This window comes from Clarias gariepinus, chromosome 5, assembly GCF_024256425.1.
Source record: "Clarias gariepinus isolate MV-2021 ecotype Netherlands chromosome 5, CGAR_prim_01v2, whole genome shotgun sequence".
In the NCBI taxonomy this organism is placed as follows: domain Eukaryota; kingdom Metazoa; phylum Chordata; class Actinopteri; order Siluriformes; family Clariidae; genus Clarias; species Clarias gariepinus.
The window spans coordinates 8,786,658-8,804,050 of record NC_071104.1 but is presented as its reverse complement, the minus strand read 5'-3'; the positions used below and the strand labels follow the sequence as shown (position 1 = coordinate 8,804,050).

The 17,393-nt window shown below is 39.3% G+C and overlaps 1 protein-coding gene across 2 annotated transcripts in view; it reads right to left on the bottom strand.

Moving 5' to 3' along the window:
* Positions 1 to 17,393, bottom strand: part of lypd6b (LY6/PLAUR domain containing 6B) — a 31,717-nt gene that overhangs the window by 2,031 nt on the left and 12,293 nt on the right. Inside the window, exons 1-3 of one of the 2 annotated variants that reach the window (XM_053496900.1) lie at positions 4,440 to 4,568; positions 1,205 to 1,337; positions 33 to 131 (exon numbers count right to left, since the gene is read on the bottom strand). In XM_053496900.1, the coding sequence (XP_053352875.1) occupies positions 33 to 131; positions 1,205 to 1,310 (205 nt within the window). In that variant the 5' untranslated portion in view covers positions 1,311 to 1,337; positions 4,440 to 4,568. Of the gene's footprint in view, positions 1 to 32; positions 132 to 1,204; positions 1,338 to 4,439; positions 4,569 to 17,393 lie in introns of those variants that run through there. The other variant, XM_053496901.1, reaches the window with a different exon arrangement.

Below are 17,393 nucleotides of genomic sequence, written 5' to 3'. Positions count from 1 at the left end.
GGTTATTTTTTTGTAGGACACGAAGCACTTACTCTGAGGACACCACTTGTCTTCAGCCCAGCGGTTACAGCTGTAGTTATCCGAGGCTTGCTCGCATGTGAAGCACTTAAAGCTTTTGGGATACGGAGTCGCTGTAGGATTGGAGATCAGGGAGGAGAAAAAACAAAAACAGTGAAATGTAATTATAGTGAAGAAGAGCACTAGAAATGTAAAGGTCGAAAAAAAGAAAACTAAAAAATGAAAAAGTTGGGAAATGGGAAAATACTAAATATTAAATTGCTATAGTTACATTACATTATCTCATCCAATTTTCATTTTTAAAAAACAACCATTTGAATATTTAAAAAAAAATCTAAATCATTAATTCTTAAAGCTTGAGGACGTTCGGTATGATCACACAAATTGTGAATCTTTTACATCTTGATGATTAGTATAAAGTCTCAAACTGAAATTAGTGCAGGAGGTTTCCTTTGAGCCAGCCCGGTGGTTTAGTGGTTAGCACTGTCGCCTCGCACTTTCAGAGTTGAAGGTTCGAGTCACAGGTTCTCCCCGTGCCTAGTGGCTTTCCTCCCACAGTCCAAAAACACGTTGAAAAATGATGAGTGTTTCCATATAGCCCTTAGCACAGCCATCACTAAACAGCGGACTGCGGTCCGGACCCGGATTGAATGAAAGTTCTATCCGGTGATTTCTGATCAATTCTGTTAAACCTTTGGACTGTGAGAGGAAACCAAAGAACCCGGAGGAAACCCACCAAACAAGGGGAGAACATGCAAACTTCATGCACACGGACTGGACGTGGGAATCGAACCCAGGACCTCAAGGTGCAAGGTGACAGTAATAACCACTAAGCCACCGTGCCGCCTTATTTTTTTTTTTAGATATAGAGATCTAAATCCTAACAAAAACATGAAATTCTGGAAATTTCCAATTTTTAATTTAATTTTAATTCAGCACTCCTGCCTTAGTATATCATTGGTTGGGTGTACTTGTGTGTGGTTTAGCACCCTATCCAGGATGTACCTTTACTTGTGCCCTAATGTCCCTGGCGTCCCTACATCTCCTACAACCCTACCCAGGATAAGCGGTATAGATTATAGCTTGATAGCATTTTTTTGACCTGCAGGAGCTCGATCAGGACTGGCTCGATACTAATAAAGAACTGGCACATTTACGTATGAGAGAGATGAGCGAGAGCACTCACCATCCAGAGGAGGTCTGATATTATAGAAGTTAATGCTGTCACAATTCACTACAGAGAGAAGCATCCTGGAAGCCAGCAAAAGGTACATGACGACAGGGACAGCCATCGTCCAGGAACGTGTTAAAGCAGGCACCTGAAATAGGGGGGAAAAAAAACAAAAACGGGTGAGACAATGTCTGTTCAAGATAATACCGAACAAGTTAAGCGTAATAAATAAATGAGTTCACAGCGAAAGCCAGGAGGCTCAGGTGAAATCTTCGAGTGACGGGGCTCATGTGAATAAAAGCAGTGTGAAACAGCAAGCTAAGACCAGACAACACAAAGAGCACTTCAGCTGCCAGAAAGATCACGACAGTGCACCCTTCAGGCAGGGGAGGAACAGGTATGCACTTAACGCCACTACAAACCACACACACACACACACACACACACACACACACACACACACACACTGTAGAAACATACTGTACACATCAGGGCCGGGCTGAGTGGTGATTAAATGATGCTTTTAAATGCAGCGTTAAAAGACATCACAAATATTGACCTTTTTTTTAATGCTTAGATATTAATAATATATTCTTTAATAACGATTGCAAACACCGATTAGAAGCAGCGGAATCTTTAAAAAAATAAATCCAGATACATATCATTTAATAACAAAAATGGAGAAATGTCTTAAGTATTACAATTCTATTGTCATACATAATATTCATCAATTAATAGCTGACGGCAAAGAGAGAAAGAGAGATAGAGAATTTTAGAAATTAAATTTTAATCTGTAAGAGTAAGTAAAAAATCATTTGCACTCAGGCTGTATAATTTATTTTAATTCACTTTTGCATCATCAAATGCATCATTTTTTTTTTTTACATAATCTGTGTGCTTTTCAATACACTTTGTCCATCCATCAACAAGCTTTCGTATTCCCTGGTTAAAAATGTTTTAGGCTGATCTGTGAGCCACGGATGCACTGCTGTCTTCATGTAAAATTCTTCATCAGAAGTGACTCTATTATCCTTGTAGGGCTGCTTTCAGGGAACCAAACAGGTGAAAGTCCCACCGAGCAAGATCAGGACTATAGGGAGGATGCTTTAACATGTCAAAATCGAATGTTGACAGTGTGGGCAGAAGTGTGTGGACCCGCCTTGTCACGCGAGATCACGACGCCCTTGGATATAAGGCCTGTGCGTTTATAGAGTCTTCGGCTCTTCACTAAGTGTTTTACTGTAACGAGAACTATTGATTTGTTAAAACTTTTTTCCTGATAATTTTCTAATACTGGTCCTTGAGAATCCAGGAAAACTGTACGCAATGATGAATCTTTCAGCTGATGGTTGACTTTTGAACTTGATGTTTCCGGTCCATACTTTGCCGTTTACTCTCAGGCTCGTAGTGATGAATCCACTTCTCATCGCCAGTAATGATTCTCTTTAAGAAACTTTCACCTTCTTAAAATATCGTACGCAATTTTGTTTGCAATGAGTTTTTTCTTCTCCAGGTACACCCTAAATGTTTTTTCATATCTACAAGTAAATAAAACCCTAAATTATATTTGTCTTTTTTTTGCTGATCTGTAAAATGATCTGATTCCCGAGCTTAAAACATGATATGATCCAACCCGTGAGTTCTGTGATCTGTTGCATGCCTGCCGCAAAGTCAACATTACAACACAAAAAAGCTTTAAAAACTGATAATGTATCACAATAAGGGCTTTGGAGATTTTCCAATGACATCATGTCCAAATAAAACCACACCTCCTTTATCAAGTGCTTAAGATTGCGATGTGTATTAGACAAGAAACATTTACTGTGAGAACAAAACACTGTTGTGAACTTAAATGGAAAAGCTTGATATAATTACAAATGTATAATCCGCACAAAAAAATAAGTCTCATTATTATATACAGTATGTCGCTACAAGCAGGAGGTGAAGCATCTCTGCATAACTGGCTGTTAGTAAGGAGCGGGAGTGTGTCCCGACCATGAAGGTTAATCATTAGGGCCGGGCACAAGCACTGCTCTGTTTCGAGTTTCCACGCTTGAACGCTTGCTCGCAATCTGGCCCGAGGGTTCGTCTTCGAGCCGAGATTACGGGTTTCTCACACGTATCTTTACATCAGAACGAGAGAGCGTGGTGTTCAGGTGTTCTCACATTCCACTCGGGAGTCCTGCTCAAGCTGAGCACGTCTCTGTTAATCACTTTAGGTTTAAACCTCTGAGAAAATTCTGAAGCGCTGTGATGAAAGATGGAAGGTTCAAACCGATCACATCGCAAATTCTGAAGAGTTCCGGTCACGCAGTCGAGTTTACGTGCACTAAACCTGACCTCTCCGATTCTGACAAGTTATGATTCATGCAGTCATTAGTAGGACTGTGCAATATGATAAATGCCCTTTTCTGAGATAGAGAACGTATCAAGATGAAGGGAATTCGAGTCAAACAGGGGCTTGTGTTGACATTTCAGGTGTAAAAGCGATTGGCGCAGTACCGCGATGAGACTCTTAGCCGCAGTCGTTCCCAGCCACATCCTTCCATCCAGTCCTGACCTCGCTCCAAGCCATTTCAACATGTGTGTGCCATTAAAGGAGTTCCTGGGAGGCCAGCGTTTTTAATCCCAATTGGATTAACTTGGTGAGCACTGACGTTATAGAGACCCATGGTCCAAACATAACACATACTGGGAACACTGGGACTATGTTATATGTGACACTTCTCACTCCCACTTTGCTGAATCTTTTCCACAGAAACACAACACCAGATAAATGAGATTTCCCAGCGTCTGATTCTGTAGTCAGAACACTGGAGCTCCTGCAGATTGCTGACTCATCGGTCATCTCACAGCCTGTAGTGTTAAACTCTCCACCTCAGCAGTCTGTTCTGACACCCACATTGTTTACGCATTAACAAGTAATGGCACCCCGCTGCTTATCTCTTACCGAACGTCCTGTGAGTCAGGACAGATTTGTTACACTGAGCTTCATCGTGTGTAACAAATACCTCATTGATTAAGCACTGGATGTTTGGTAAAGCACGCAGAACGTAGACAGAGCATGAGAAAAGCTTGGATGCTCGTAGAAGAAATTTATAAACGTACAAGACAAAACGACAGGCCTGGTTGTATCACTGTATTTTACAGTGAACTGGAAATTAAATAGTCAGCACACAAACCACCGAACACAGACACAAGGCTTATTATTTAACATGTAAAATGTCTCGTCATTAAATTACAGTCTTACCTTAATGCTGTAGAATTATAAGCCCATTAAAAACAAAGTGTCCTGACACTCAGAGGACTTCTCACAGAGCAGACTGAGATTGTTCAAGTGAAGAAAAAAAACGGTCTGAGAGCCAATTTCCTCTGTAGCTCCTCTTCCCTAAAGGGAATCACTGACCCCACAACTTCCTGAGGACGCAGCCTCGGGATTGGAGGATCGCCCGGCAGAAGCTGGTGAGCGGCAGCCCGAGGCCGCTGTGTGAATTCAGCGAGGAAGTGTGAGGGTGATTATCATACACACACACACACACACACACACACACACACAGACACACACACACACACACACACACAGAGTGAGGAAAGGGAATGTTTTCCAGCTACACTTGGTTACTTTACAGAAAACTATTTTGGTAGAAAGCTAAAGAGCCTACTTTCACTCCAAGGCAAATCACAGGTTTATATTAACATGTCTGTTTTAATATGTTATTTTCCCTGTAATTTCCACCAAAACAAATAAAAAACACACAATTCTTATAAATTGTGAGGGATGGGAAGGAAAGGAGAAATTTACATGGATTCGGTGATGTACCACAATTCTTTGTTATCAGGAAGCCCAAAATCTTTATTTTTGTAATTGAGGCAAGTAGGGATAACTGCAGGCTGGAGCAATAAGGCGTGCCGAAAGGTCGGGGCGTGCCGAAGGGGAGAGGGCATGTCAAAAGAAACTGGTGGGTGAATGGAGCTTTTGTGTTGGCCAATTTGCGTTGGCCAATTTGCGTGCCGAAAGGTCGGGGGCGTGCCGAAAGGTAGGGGGCGTGCCGAAAGGTAGGGGTCGTGCCGAAAGGTAGGGGGCGTGCCGAAAGGTAGGGGCGTGCCGAAAGGTTTCTCATTGGTGAAAGGAGCTTCTGCGTTGGCCAATCAGCGGTAATCCTATTTATATGTAAGTACCTTTATTTTAGCGTGGAAGAACATGGCGGCGGTAAGGCTTGGTGTGGTTAGTCAATATAAATAATTTTTTTCTTTATTTTCGTCATTTAATTGTTCGTTTAATTGTTGTCGACAGACACATATTACTGTGAGACGAAACACGGACAGGTTTTCCCTCGAAGTAAGGGTTGGCAGTTTGTATCGGTGACCGTTTTGCGCTACAGATGTTTTTAGGCCTCGTGAAATGTTTTAGGCCTCATCATTTTATTCTGACCGAGAGTTTGAAGGATTCTGTTCCATGGACTGCTACTACAGCATAAATAAATGAATGAATGAGCAGATTGAGTGTACAGGTTGGGTGGAATACACTCTTAAACAGAGCAGCTCTGCCTCTAAATAAAATGTTTTATTGGCTAAAATTGTGTCTGTTTACTGAATAAGTGCCACTTCAAAGGTTACTAAAGTGTACCCCTCCTCCTCTTTATTGTGGTGTTTTATCAACCATATTTGTCCTCATCAGGGAATGTCAAAGTCAACGTTGTTGTCAATTCTGCTACATGTACAGTGTATACACATAGAGAATTGAAATTACGTTTCTCTCAACCCTTGTTGCAAATACCACTGAAAAAACTTAAATAAACCTATAAAAAAAACTTAAATAACACTGGAGAACTTGGAGAACAACAGAGGTAGAATAAATTGAGTTACTGTTCTGCAAAAAGGGACAGTTTACAACACAGAAGGCTGATATGGTGGAACAGTGCAATAAGAATAGTGCAAGTGTGTTTATTTTAGTTGATTAAAATGACATTTTAAAAAGCAATATAAAACAGTATAAAAAACGGTGAACAAAACAGAATAAACAAGGATGTTTTCAGTTTTTATGCAGTTTTAGTAAAACTACAGAAAAACAACTGTCAGTTCAAAACATTCTGAATGACTAATTCTGTAACTTTTTTTGGTCTTGTTTAACCAACAATTAACAAAGTTAATATTATTCCAAAAACATTAAAATTACATTAAATATTTTATGAACAGCTTGTGGTACTATATTCTTTTAAATAATTGTAATTTGATTTTGATTATGGGTTTAATACAGTTAAGGTTAGAAGGAATACAGCTCGAGCTCTATTGGGCATGCGCACATTAATCGAACGTTATTTATAACAATAAAACTTTTTGTATTACAGAAAGGATTAGTTTTAGACGTGAAAAATGATACAATAGGTATAATAATTCATTTCATTGTTAGTTTCCGGTCGGAGCTATATATCCCTTTTAGCCACGACCATGACTCAAACGCGTGAGGATGACGTCAGTAACCCGTGGCAACGCAGTAGAATGTTTAAAAAGAAATATTTGCAATATCGATATTTTACAGGAAAAGAATGGAATTTTAATATAGAGGATTATGTTGGCTGCATTACTTTAATATTAGCCTTTAAACAGGCAACTTGTGCAACCAATCATAAAGAGCTTTCGGGACGCCCCCTACCTTTCGACACGCCCATTACTTCGATCTGCAGCTACTCCTGTCTTAATTGAGGCGGCAAAATGTTGCAGTTCCTCTATGATCCTGCAGGTGGTGCTCTAAATTAGCCACACATGGTATGGTAGGAGCGAATTATTCAGAAGTTTGTTTAAAATTAGGAAAAAAAAATTATCAAGTCAAGATACAGCAGAACTTCATACAAATTTAATTAATTCCAGAGGTGAGTTCTTAAAACAGAAATATTGCAAAGCAGATTTTCCCATAAGAATTAATGAAAATGCAGATAATCTGTTCCAGTCACCCAAAAATATTATTACCAATATTACAAAAAAAGAGAAAAAACACACGAAAAATCACATAACTTTTGAGCGCATACCGAGTGCAACTGTGGCATCGTGGGTTGACTGTTTTGAAACATGTTTTGCTGACTAAAAAAAAAAAATCTATAATAATGATAACCACAAAATTTGTAAAATCACTTTACTTAGCTTTCCACTGATGCAAATGGCTCTCGGGTGTACGCACAACCTAGACGGTGCTCGGTTTGTATGATGGAAATTTCTTGAACAATTTTAAATCTTTATGTAAAGAAATTTTAGGGCCATTCGTATGCCGAGGTTCCCCTGTATTTATAAAATCTCGATACCAATCAAATAGACACCTGCGTATCGTGGTAATATCAAATCGGGTGCTTCATGGTGATTCCCATTCCTATTAATTTATGTAAAAAATTTTTTTAATGCATTGAGTCTCCAGTCTCAGTAAAGTGTCACTACTCTGTAACTTTGCGTTTCCTCGCATTCTTCTCGAATATTCAGGAAGGAGGAGTTTTGCGGTTTCTCACCAACATGCCGAGTACGAGAAAAAAAGAAACTGGTGAGGAAACTACTGTTTATAGCTGCTATTAGGTAAGTGGGACTAAAAAGAAACTTGTCTTTTATAACAAAAAACGCAACTATAAAAAAAATATATGCCTCATATTAAAAAACAAACAAAAAAACAAACAGGCGGTATAAGAGGAATAAAGCGCTAAAGGATGGGCTGTCACTGATTATTTTCCAATAATGCCACACCCGGTTTTGTTTCATTCCTCACACAGGAGCGTTTATGTTAATCTACTCTATTCCACATATTACCACCGCCACTACAAACATTCCTTTCTTCAAACACACTTCAGGAAGTTATTTAGCGTTTATTTTTTCCCCACTGGAGTCCCTGAAGGTTATGGGATACCGGTTCCCATGACGGCCCGAGGAAAAAGGCGGTCAGGATCACAATTGTTTTTGAGTGCCCTACCAGCAGAAAGGGTTCGGAAGGTTTTTAGAAGGTTTAATGGTCTTGCAGTTTCGGAGAGCTCGTTTTAGCAGCGAGCACCTGGCTGCACACTTCACACACCACACCACCTGCCAAGTGCTCTGGGCTCATGCTGTTACGCCCTGCATGAGTGTTTACTGATTCAGCAGCAACAGTTGTTTTTTTCCCGTTCCCCGGCATGTGTTACTATGATGACATGTAACAGCTAGAAAGGATATGTGATGGATCCCTGGAATATAATATCTCACCAAAGAAAAAAGAATTACCAGTCTGAGAGTTGTGAGGCATAGGTATGCTGTTGCTTCGATCCGATTAGATTTGTATGACTATTGAGCTTTTTGATTTAGATTATTTTTATAGCACTTGCTAATAATAAAAAAAAATTGGACTGAGAGTTTAACTTTTTTTAAGTAGCTATATTAATAAATAAAAACTACTAGTGTTGGCTTTTTTTCCTGCCAATTGTCTGCTCTATACTCCAATCCAGTAGGTGGCAGTATTGCACCAAGCACTCATAAACTCAAAAAGAAGAAGAAGCTAAAAATTTGGAAACGGTTTCTATTTTCTGCAAACGTAAAATAGAGTTTTAAAGAATTTCCATCAATTTAAGACTATTCACACATTTATCTAAAAAAGTCTAATTTGAAAAACGACAAACAAAAGATCAATTTATTGTGTAATTTCTAAGATGCATAATTTCCTTCCCTTTTAAAAACGATCTAGCTATTACTCTAAAATCCTGCGTTCACTTATACGAGGGGTGCTCGGGTCAAACTGGGACTTTTTATTGTACAGAGCACAATTATGAGAGTTATTTCTCTATATAATCCCCTGCTACACTAACACACTTATCCCAGTGCTTGGATACCATCAAGGTAGAAAGCTTTAGTCCATGATCAGGCTGTCTGAAATGCTGGCCTCCCAGGAACTCAATTAATGAGTGACTGCAATAAGCCCTAAATCACCACAGCTGGGATTGTCTTTTACAGATGTTCACCCTTCTTTAAAACGTTTGCACCATTGAAATGTTTTACCGCAGGTAAGAGGCTCGTCACCGTATTGTGACCGAGCGCCTGTTCGCTTCGAAACGCATAACATGATGCTCGTCTCTTACAGAAATCCTGGCCTAGACACACCATGAGCTCGTTCACAAGGAAGAATGCTGCTGTGCCACTTCTCTGTGGAAACGACGCTGTTAATAGCGTACAAATGCGTTTTACGAGTCTGTAGCTGTAAATAGACGACTTGCACACGCTTGCAGTTTATAAACAGTTCAGTTAAAATACACATCTTGGTATTTAAATGTTTCCTGGAGTCATTGAGGACGTACTGTACTTTTGATTCACCAGACTGACTCAAAAACTAATGAACTGACTGCAATCTTAAAATCATGCCGTTACGGAATACGAATCGACCCCTTCGAGCTAATCAGGATGGAGAATTTGTCGAGTCTCATGGTGCGAGTCGCGATATCAAACTTTACTCTACACAGCACAGAATCCTTGGCTATACAGTTTCCTGTACTGAAGTGCTTATCTTAATCCCTTTGTAGAGTCTGAAACCACATCCTTACATACCAGGGGTTAATCCTTAAGCCTTGTAACATATTGTATAGCTAGCTCTTAACATCAAGGACTTTTACCACTATATATGTTAGCACACACACACACAAAACACACTATTGCAATGAGACTTATGTAAAACATACTTACTAGATCGATAATGCTTCCTTGTTAAACCTTTTAAAACACAATAAGAGTTATGGCCGTACAAGCAATTATTCAGAGCAGAACAAAGTGGCGAGGTAAATGCAGTCATCCTGAGTAAACGTTGATCCTGGGTGGCGGTTCTTCGCAGAAAATCGCTGCACAAAACTCTCCTGTCACTCGCATGCCGTAATCCGTTAGACTAAAGGTTTAACTGTAGTTTACGGCAGCACGGGGCTGATCGCTCGGCTCGGGTCGAACTTGATTAACGATGTGAAAAATATCAGTGCAGAAATATAAATCTGTCAGAGACAGGATGAGGAAGATTACGCGGGATTACACCGACACGCTACCTCGCGAAAGAGCCACTTCAGTGCTATTTAAGAATAAACACCTTTCTGTGGCCACACACGTTGTAACTCTCAGTCATGACCAGGTTGTCTTGAACGTCCGTGAGACGATGGTGAATTCCGAGTACATCATCATCATCATCATAAAAAAATAACACCACTGAAGGATTTACAACTTTTGGCTAAAAACCTGCAGCCCAAATTATACAGGACAAAAATGTAAAAAATGTGGTTCAACACATGGCAACGGGAGAGGACTTGACTGACACACTGACACCTCAGGGCCTTGGGGTTACTGACGAGTCATGTATTTGTTTAACCTGATTTGTATTTTTATTGGAAAAGTCAAGCATGAGACATAAAATATACTGCTTGGCCAAATATATATAAAAAAAAAAAGTCAGCATCCGGCAATGAAAACTAGGGAGATAAGAACTGTTCAACACATTATTAGAACCTGCAAGGAAAGTGCTGAACCAACAACTTAAGTCCTATTCACACGGGATTAGTATTACCTGGGGTCCCGTGTGATTGGTAATAATTGCGGAGGTTGTCAGTGATTTTAATCTCCTTTGAATCGGCCACGCCTGTAATTTGTAAAGTAAAAATTCCCCCCGTGAATGTCCTACCATATTTCGGCGAACACAGAGGTCCTGTGATAATATTAGTCCCGTGTTTTTCATTTGGCGAGGCGTATATAGGTTTTTCAAGGTTTTTGCTTCCTGCGTGCGATTTTTATCCATCGTCTGTGAAGAATGGAGGCAGTGTTGGAGTAAAAGTATTTTGTGTGCTCGAGGATATCGCTGTATACCATTCAACAATACAGTGTTATAAATAGAACAATAAATATAAATCTAATATATATTGTCTAATATATAATCTAATATATAATACTAATTCTGTGCAAATAGTACATTTGCAGGTGTGAGAAATAGTCATAAAAGTGCATGACCAGGGATCATTAAATGCTTGGTGAAGTTGCATTGTTAAAAAAAATAAATAAATAAAAATAAAATCATGAACGGAGGTCACGTGATAAAGTTGCATGGTTAAAAACAAAAAGAAAATCAAGAATTAACGTCAAACCTATGTTTAATTGTGAAAATAAGAGCATTTCTACACACACACAATGTGATCGGGATCGGGACTAAACAGCTGTGTGTCCATATTCAGTTTGTTCGGTAACATAAAGATCGGACTTTGGATCAACAGACAAGGTCATATGACGAGTTTAGCTTGACTCTATTTCAGAGCGAGGTGTGCGTCAGGGCAAGAAGGGAAGCTCATAAAGCCCACTGTACGAGCCTCTGGAGTCAGTGTTATGATCTGGGGTTGATTCAGTCGCTCACGTCCAGACTCAGCAACGTTATGCGGCAATAAAACGAAGTCAGGTGACGACCTGAACGTACTGAAGGACCAGATTATCACATCTGTGGAGTTGATGGCGCAGGCATAGTCCAGGACTCTGAATGTAAAATCTGTTTTTCTCGGAACATAAGGAATCATTTTCAAACATGTGACCTGGACACCACACTGTGCTCTTTAATCAAAGCGGAAGGTAAATTTTTGGGAGGTGTGTGATATTTTAAGCCCTGGGTTGTAATTGTATCCAGGGGGATATGTGATTGTAGTCTGTGTGGTATTTTCATTTTTTCTTTCCTTTTCCTTCTTTTCGTTATTTCAAAATGAATCAACATCCATTTATTACATAAAACTTTTTTTTTTGCAAACAAAGGAACTCGGTCTGATGTAACAGCTTGCCTGAGAAAACACTCCAGCCTGCATGATCTGCTCGGCTCATCGGCTCAAAGAGCTGGAGGTTCAACAGTCACGCACGGGACACTCAAGTGCTCTCTAGTGCACTACAGGAAGCCCTTGTTGACAGCAGAAGGGACCGGATCACATTTCTGTGTCTAGAGAATGTATGGAGTTGTCACGCAGACCCACATCTTCCTGAAATGAATCATTCAGATTGATGTGGTTGTGTGTGTGTGTGTATGTGCGTGTGTTACTAGCCAAATAAGAATTCTTTAGTATAACATCTAAACACTAACGAATAATCGTTTCGAGTAGTGATGTCACAATACTTTAATATTTGATTACTTGTTTCGATACCAATATGGTCATGAATTTCTATATTTTTTTATATTTTCTCTCTGAGTCAGAAACAAGTTTAAAAAATTATGGTGATAAAATGAGACTGATTAGGTATTTTACAAACTAGGCCTGGGTTATGGTATTGTCAGATTATATTTAAAATCAAGCCATGTCTCTGGGATAAAGGATGCAGTATGAGAGTGTGAATTTAAAAATTCACTGTGTATTTTTATAAAAGTGGTTAAGCCACAGTTTTATGTGGCACAACAAATTTATACGTGTAAAAATTAGTTTTACAGGTGTTCAAACCAGGACTTTTAATTGTACACAATAACAGATCATAAGAATAATATGTTATAATTAGTTATATAAGAGTTATAAGAGTAAAAACTCATCCCAGTGTTTCACTCGTGCTTGGACACCATTAAGGTAAAAAGTTTTCTCAGTACGCTGGAGACATGAACGAACTGCCTACTTCACATCTGTACATCAGGAATGTACAGATGTTGTGGCAGTGATCCCCAGCTGAGTTGCTGACGAGTTATCTGTCAATTTTTAAAGATCAGACGTTCCACTCACTGAATCTGAGCCACCTCGGTCCGAATTGTAATTCATGGTCCTATGGTCTTTTTTTAAACGTTTGCACCAATAAAATGCGTGTCATCACCTTACTGTGCTTGAGGTCTTCTGTAAAAGTCGATCGCTTTTACACCTTCATTCAGTATATATATTAATTACTCTTTGTATATAAGCTATAAAAACAAACAACAACAAAAATCCTGTATGCATAGTATCATCAAATTGCAATATGTTAGATATCCTGTGAAGTAGACGCCTTGTGTGGGTAGAATTATCCACAGCTGTCCAGGTACTGCAATTCTAACTGACTCCATTACTATAACGCACCGGAGGTCTGACTTTCTGCGAGATTAGATTCAGCTTGTTTTAAGTGGATAAAAGTAATAATACTGTACTGTATATTCATTTGGAGTGTGTTTATTTCTTAGAAAATAAAAAAGACGATCTTGGATGTCAGTGAGCGTCCCAATATTAAAAAAAGAACGCTATCACACTTGAAACCAGCGCATACACAACGGAGATGCCGTGTTTAGGCAGGTGTTTATTTTTTTGTCCACTTTAGAACTGAAACGTCTCTATATTTCACTCCGGCCCTCTCTTTACTGCTGAACAGAATGAAAAAGTGCTGCGGGCTCTCTTTCTGCTGTTGCTTGCGATTTGATTAACGCTCATAGTACAAACTCAGACAGAATGACAAAATCCTGGCATGGTACAATTTTTAAAAACTACTACCGGTGTGCCATGCAACACTTTAGTCCAGATTCTCCAGATTACAAGTGAACAAATAAATTCCATGAGGTCTGAAGTTCTACGTGAGCTTTTCTTAGGTTTCTGAAAGATGACTTTCTTCATGTCTCTGTTAATGTCAACTAGCGGGAGCTTGTACAAAAAGACAGGATGTCAACCCACAGGGCTTTTTGTGTCTCTTTTATGACCCCTTGCTATGTGGCGTTATTCCCTGTTATTTGTCAGCGCTGACCAAGTCAGGAGTCAGACACAGCTCGTAAAGCAGAAAGAGCCTGAGGACAATGCAGGAGTAATAAAAAGACATGTAGGATTTACAGAACGCTCCCTGCTGTGAAGGCCTCAAGAATCCAGACTGATGTTTGATCTTCTGGATAAACTGGCTGGAACGAGGGATACAGATGAGGAGGGGGTGAGAGCAGGAGGAGACTTAACATAACATCTTTGAAGGAGTCTGAGAACGCTTAAACAAGAGAGCAGTTTAAAGGGTTAGGATGGTCGGTCCTGTACTAGAGACACGAGTTACTGGTACTTTATGCAGTGGTTGTTGATCCCAGTCCAAATGCAACTACAATGGGCACGTGGGCATTAGGACTGGACCATGGGGCGGTGGAAAAATAGGGGCCTGGTCTTTTTCATTGCTGTTGCTTTTTCTGTCTTTGGTTCTAGTCGAACAACGCAATTGAGACGGATCCTTATAGTACTATAGCTATGGTGGTAATTTTCTTTACTTCACCGTCACAAATCTCTTTAGTCCTCTCCACTTTCTGTACTCCCAGTCTGTTTGTTTTCATTCATACTTCCCTATTGTTAAGGACTTCATTTTGTACTTTTCTAAACTATGATATCACACTCTTACTGTTTCCTGTGAGAACCACACAGGATCCACCTCTGTGTATTTACGAGTTATAAAACTCCCCTTTCACTTTCCTGAGGGCATTTCAGGAGGGAAAAAATAAAACAGCACTATTGTGGGGCAATAAATCTGTGAGCATAAAGCCGCGCTGTTATCTGATCTGGTCTTGGTGCGTCTACGTACGCTGAGGGTGAAGACTCCTGATTGCTTTACTTCCCTCAGGCATGTTAGTTAAGAGTTTTGAGTTATGATCAAGGCAGAACCCTGTTGTAGATCTAAGAATGTACAGAGAGATTATATAATGGTTTACAAATTAGTTTGATATATGGCTTTTACACCACAGTTCCTGCATTTTCTTTCTATAGATGCATTTTAGGTTTTAAGAAAAAAAAAAAATTCTACCCACAACCTTTTTTCCCCTTTCTAAAATCTTTTTTTCTTATTCATTTTTTTTATTTGTAAAATGTTGCTGTTTCTCTAAAATCGTACATGCTTTACTATTTATATTCATAATATCTGCGAAAACATGATATTGGTGCTAAAAAAAGTGCCTTACCTAGGTAAAAAAGTAAATTTTTAGATCTAATATCAGATAAATATAATTCAGATAAATATGCGTACACATTTATACTTTAATCAAATAAAAACAAAAACACATTTGCTACATACTATTTCATGCCCTTTTATGTCCGTAGTGTCCGTAACCTTTTTTAATTCAAATCTTCCAATGATCTTAACTGTCACTCAGATGAAACTTGGCCAATTTAGATTACACATGAAAAGACATAAACCTGAAAGAGTGTATTATAAGTGTAAAATGCTAAATTGTTAAGATATCACAACATGAATATGACATGGTTACGGACTCTACAGATTTTTTGCTTGTTACAGAATTTAAGCAACAATTTTTATAAGTCATATGCATCTTGAATCAATACTCATAAAGAAATATAAATAAGTTCTGTTTTTAATTATTATTGTTTAAGGCTAGAGAGTATTGCGCTGAGAAATGGCCATTTTCAAATCATCTCTCCAAAAAGTTAGCAACTTGAAATTTTTAGGGAAGCGAAATTTGTCAGAAGTAGCTTCTTTGGCAGACAAATGTTTTTGTGTTATATGCATAACACACGCACGCACGCACGCATGCACGCACGCATGCACGCACGCACACAAAAGGCCCAAAACTGTAATTTGGCCAAATATTACAAATCGACTGATCAAGCACCTGATTATCGTTATAATATCGTATCAGCTGAGCCTAAATTTTATACTGAATTATTTAAGCAGCAGTCAAAAGGGAGAGAAAACATTTGAGCAGTTGAGCCTGAACACTTGACTACACTGATTGTTTTTTGCAAATGAACCAGATAAACGGCTAACTTCCAGAAGGCGGCCCAGACGATCATCTTTCCTAGTGTTTTAAACAAGCGTTATGGTGAAATTACACATTTCTCACATTTCACTTCATGTGCCAGAGTTCTTTCACAGCCTTTGCCATGTTCATAGCAATTGCTGGTACATGAAACCTCAAAGCTGATTAAGATCATACTATTCCTTGAACATTCATCTCCTACCGTGTACTAAATAAACAACCTTCTCTGTAAGGTAAGCTAAGCTGTGTTCAGCCAGACATGAACAAACGTCACTTCGAGATGTCTATCATTTATTCATTTATAATAACTAGTAGCTTTTACGACACGTGATGAAAAGAGTACGTGAGCGGTATTTTTTTATTTCGGATCGGATTGAAGCCCTTGGCTGCTCGCGGACCTCACAAGTTTTTATCACTTTCTTATAAGAAACTAACCCCTCACTCACTGGCTCTCTCATTACATGTGGGTGAGAGACCAAGGTCTGTTTAATTGGCCAACTGATTACACCCTATACACCCTGGAGTTCGCGCCCCTCCTCCTCCGTCAGTCTCTCAGAGGCGCTCCTGTTCACTGGCCCGTGGGTTCGGGAGGATCTCGATCCCAGAACAAGGACTCCCTTTGTGCGGCTCTCTTGGCTGGGAAATAGAGATGAGTTTGTCCATTGCCTCAGAGGCCACGGAGAGGGCTGGAAGAGGCCCCGAGAGAAACTAGGCTCAGGTATCACTAACGTCAGGTCGGAGGAGATGAACCGGGCCCTCATGATTTTGAGATTCTTCAAAAAATGGTATAAAAATTCCTGAGTCAGTAGCTGGCACGTACTAGCAATTCATTTCACTGACAGATTTGTCCTTGATGGATTAGCACCTTCAAGTGACAGCAGATCAGATGCTCTGAATGAAAAATGACACTAAAGTAAGAAGTAATTTCTCATAAAATAAACATCATACAAATGAACTAAATAAAAATAAAGAGTGGTATTAATGTGTTAATCCACAATCTCAAGGATCAAAACCGGATTGGACCGATGCTCACCAAGATTCCTGGGCGATATGACCTATAAATTAAATCTCTGATTTTTTTAGGCAAAATTAGATTTTTGATTTCAAAATGATCAAAAAAAAAAAAAGAGTGTATAGGATTTAAATTTCTGATCTGCATGGTTTTAAACTGTGGGAGGAAACCAGAGAACCTGGAGGAAACCCACCAAGAACGGGGAGAACATGCAAACTCCATGCACACAGACCAGACGCGGGAATCAAACCCAGGACCTGGAGGCGCTAAATACTAATTATCACAATTAACTGTTTTATTTGTTTTTGTTCATTTTTTGCCCTCATAGGTCACTGACAAGGTTTTTTGGCAAGGGTGTATTGGGTGGAGTCATGTGACTACACACGTGGTAGTATGTTTTTAAGGGAACAGTACACGCAGACACGGGGGGGAAATATGGGCGAGATTTAAAGGCTTTCTACGTCCAGATTAAACATAAAAACTCTTTGCATTGTCATCACTGGGTGAGACATTCGACCACAATG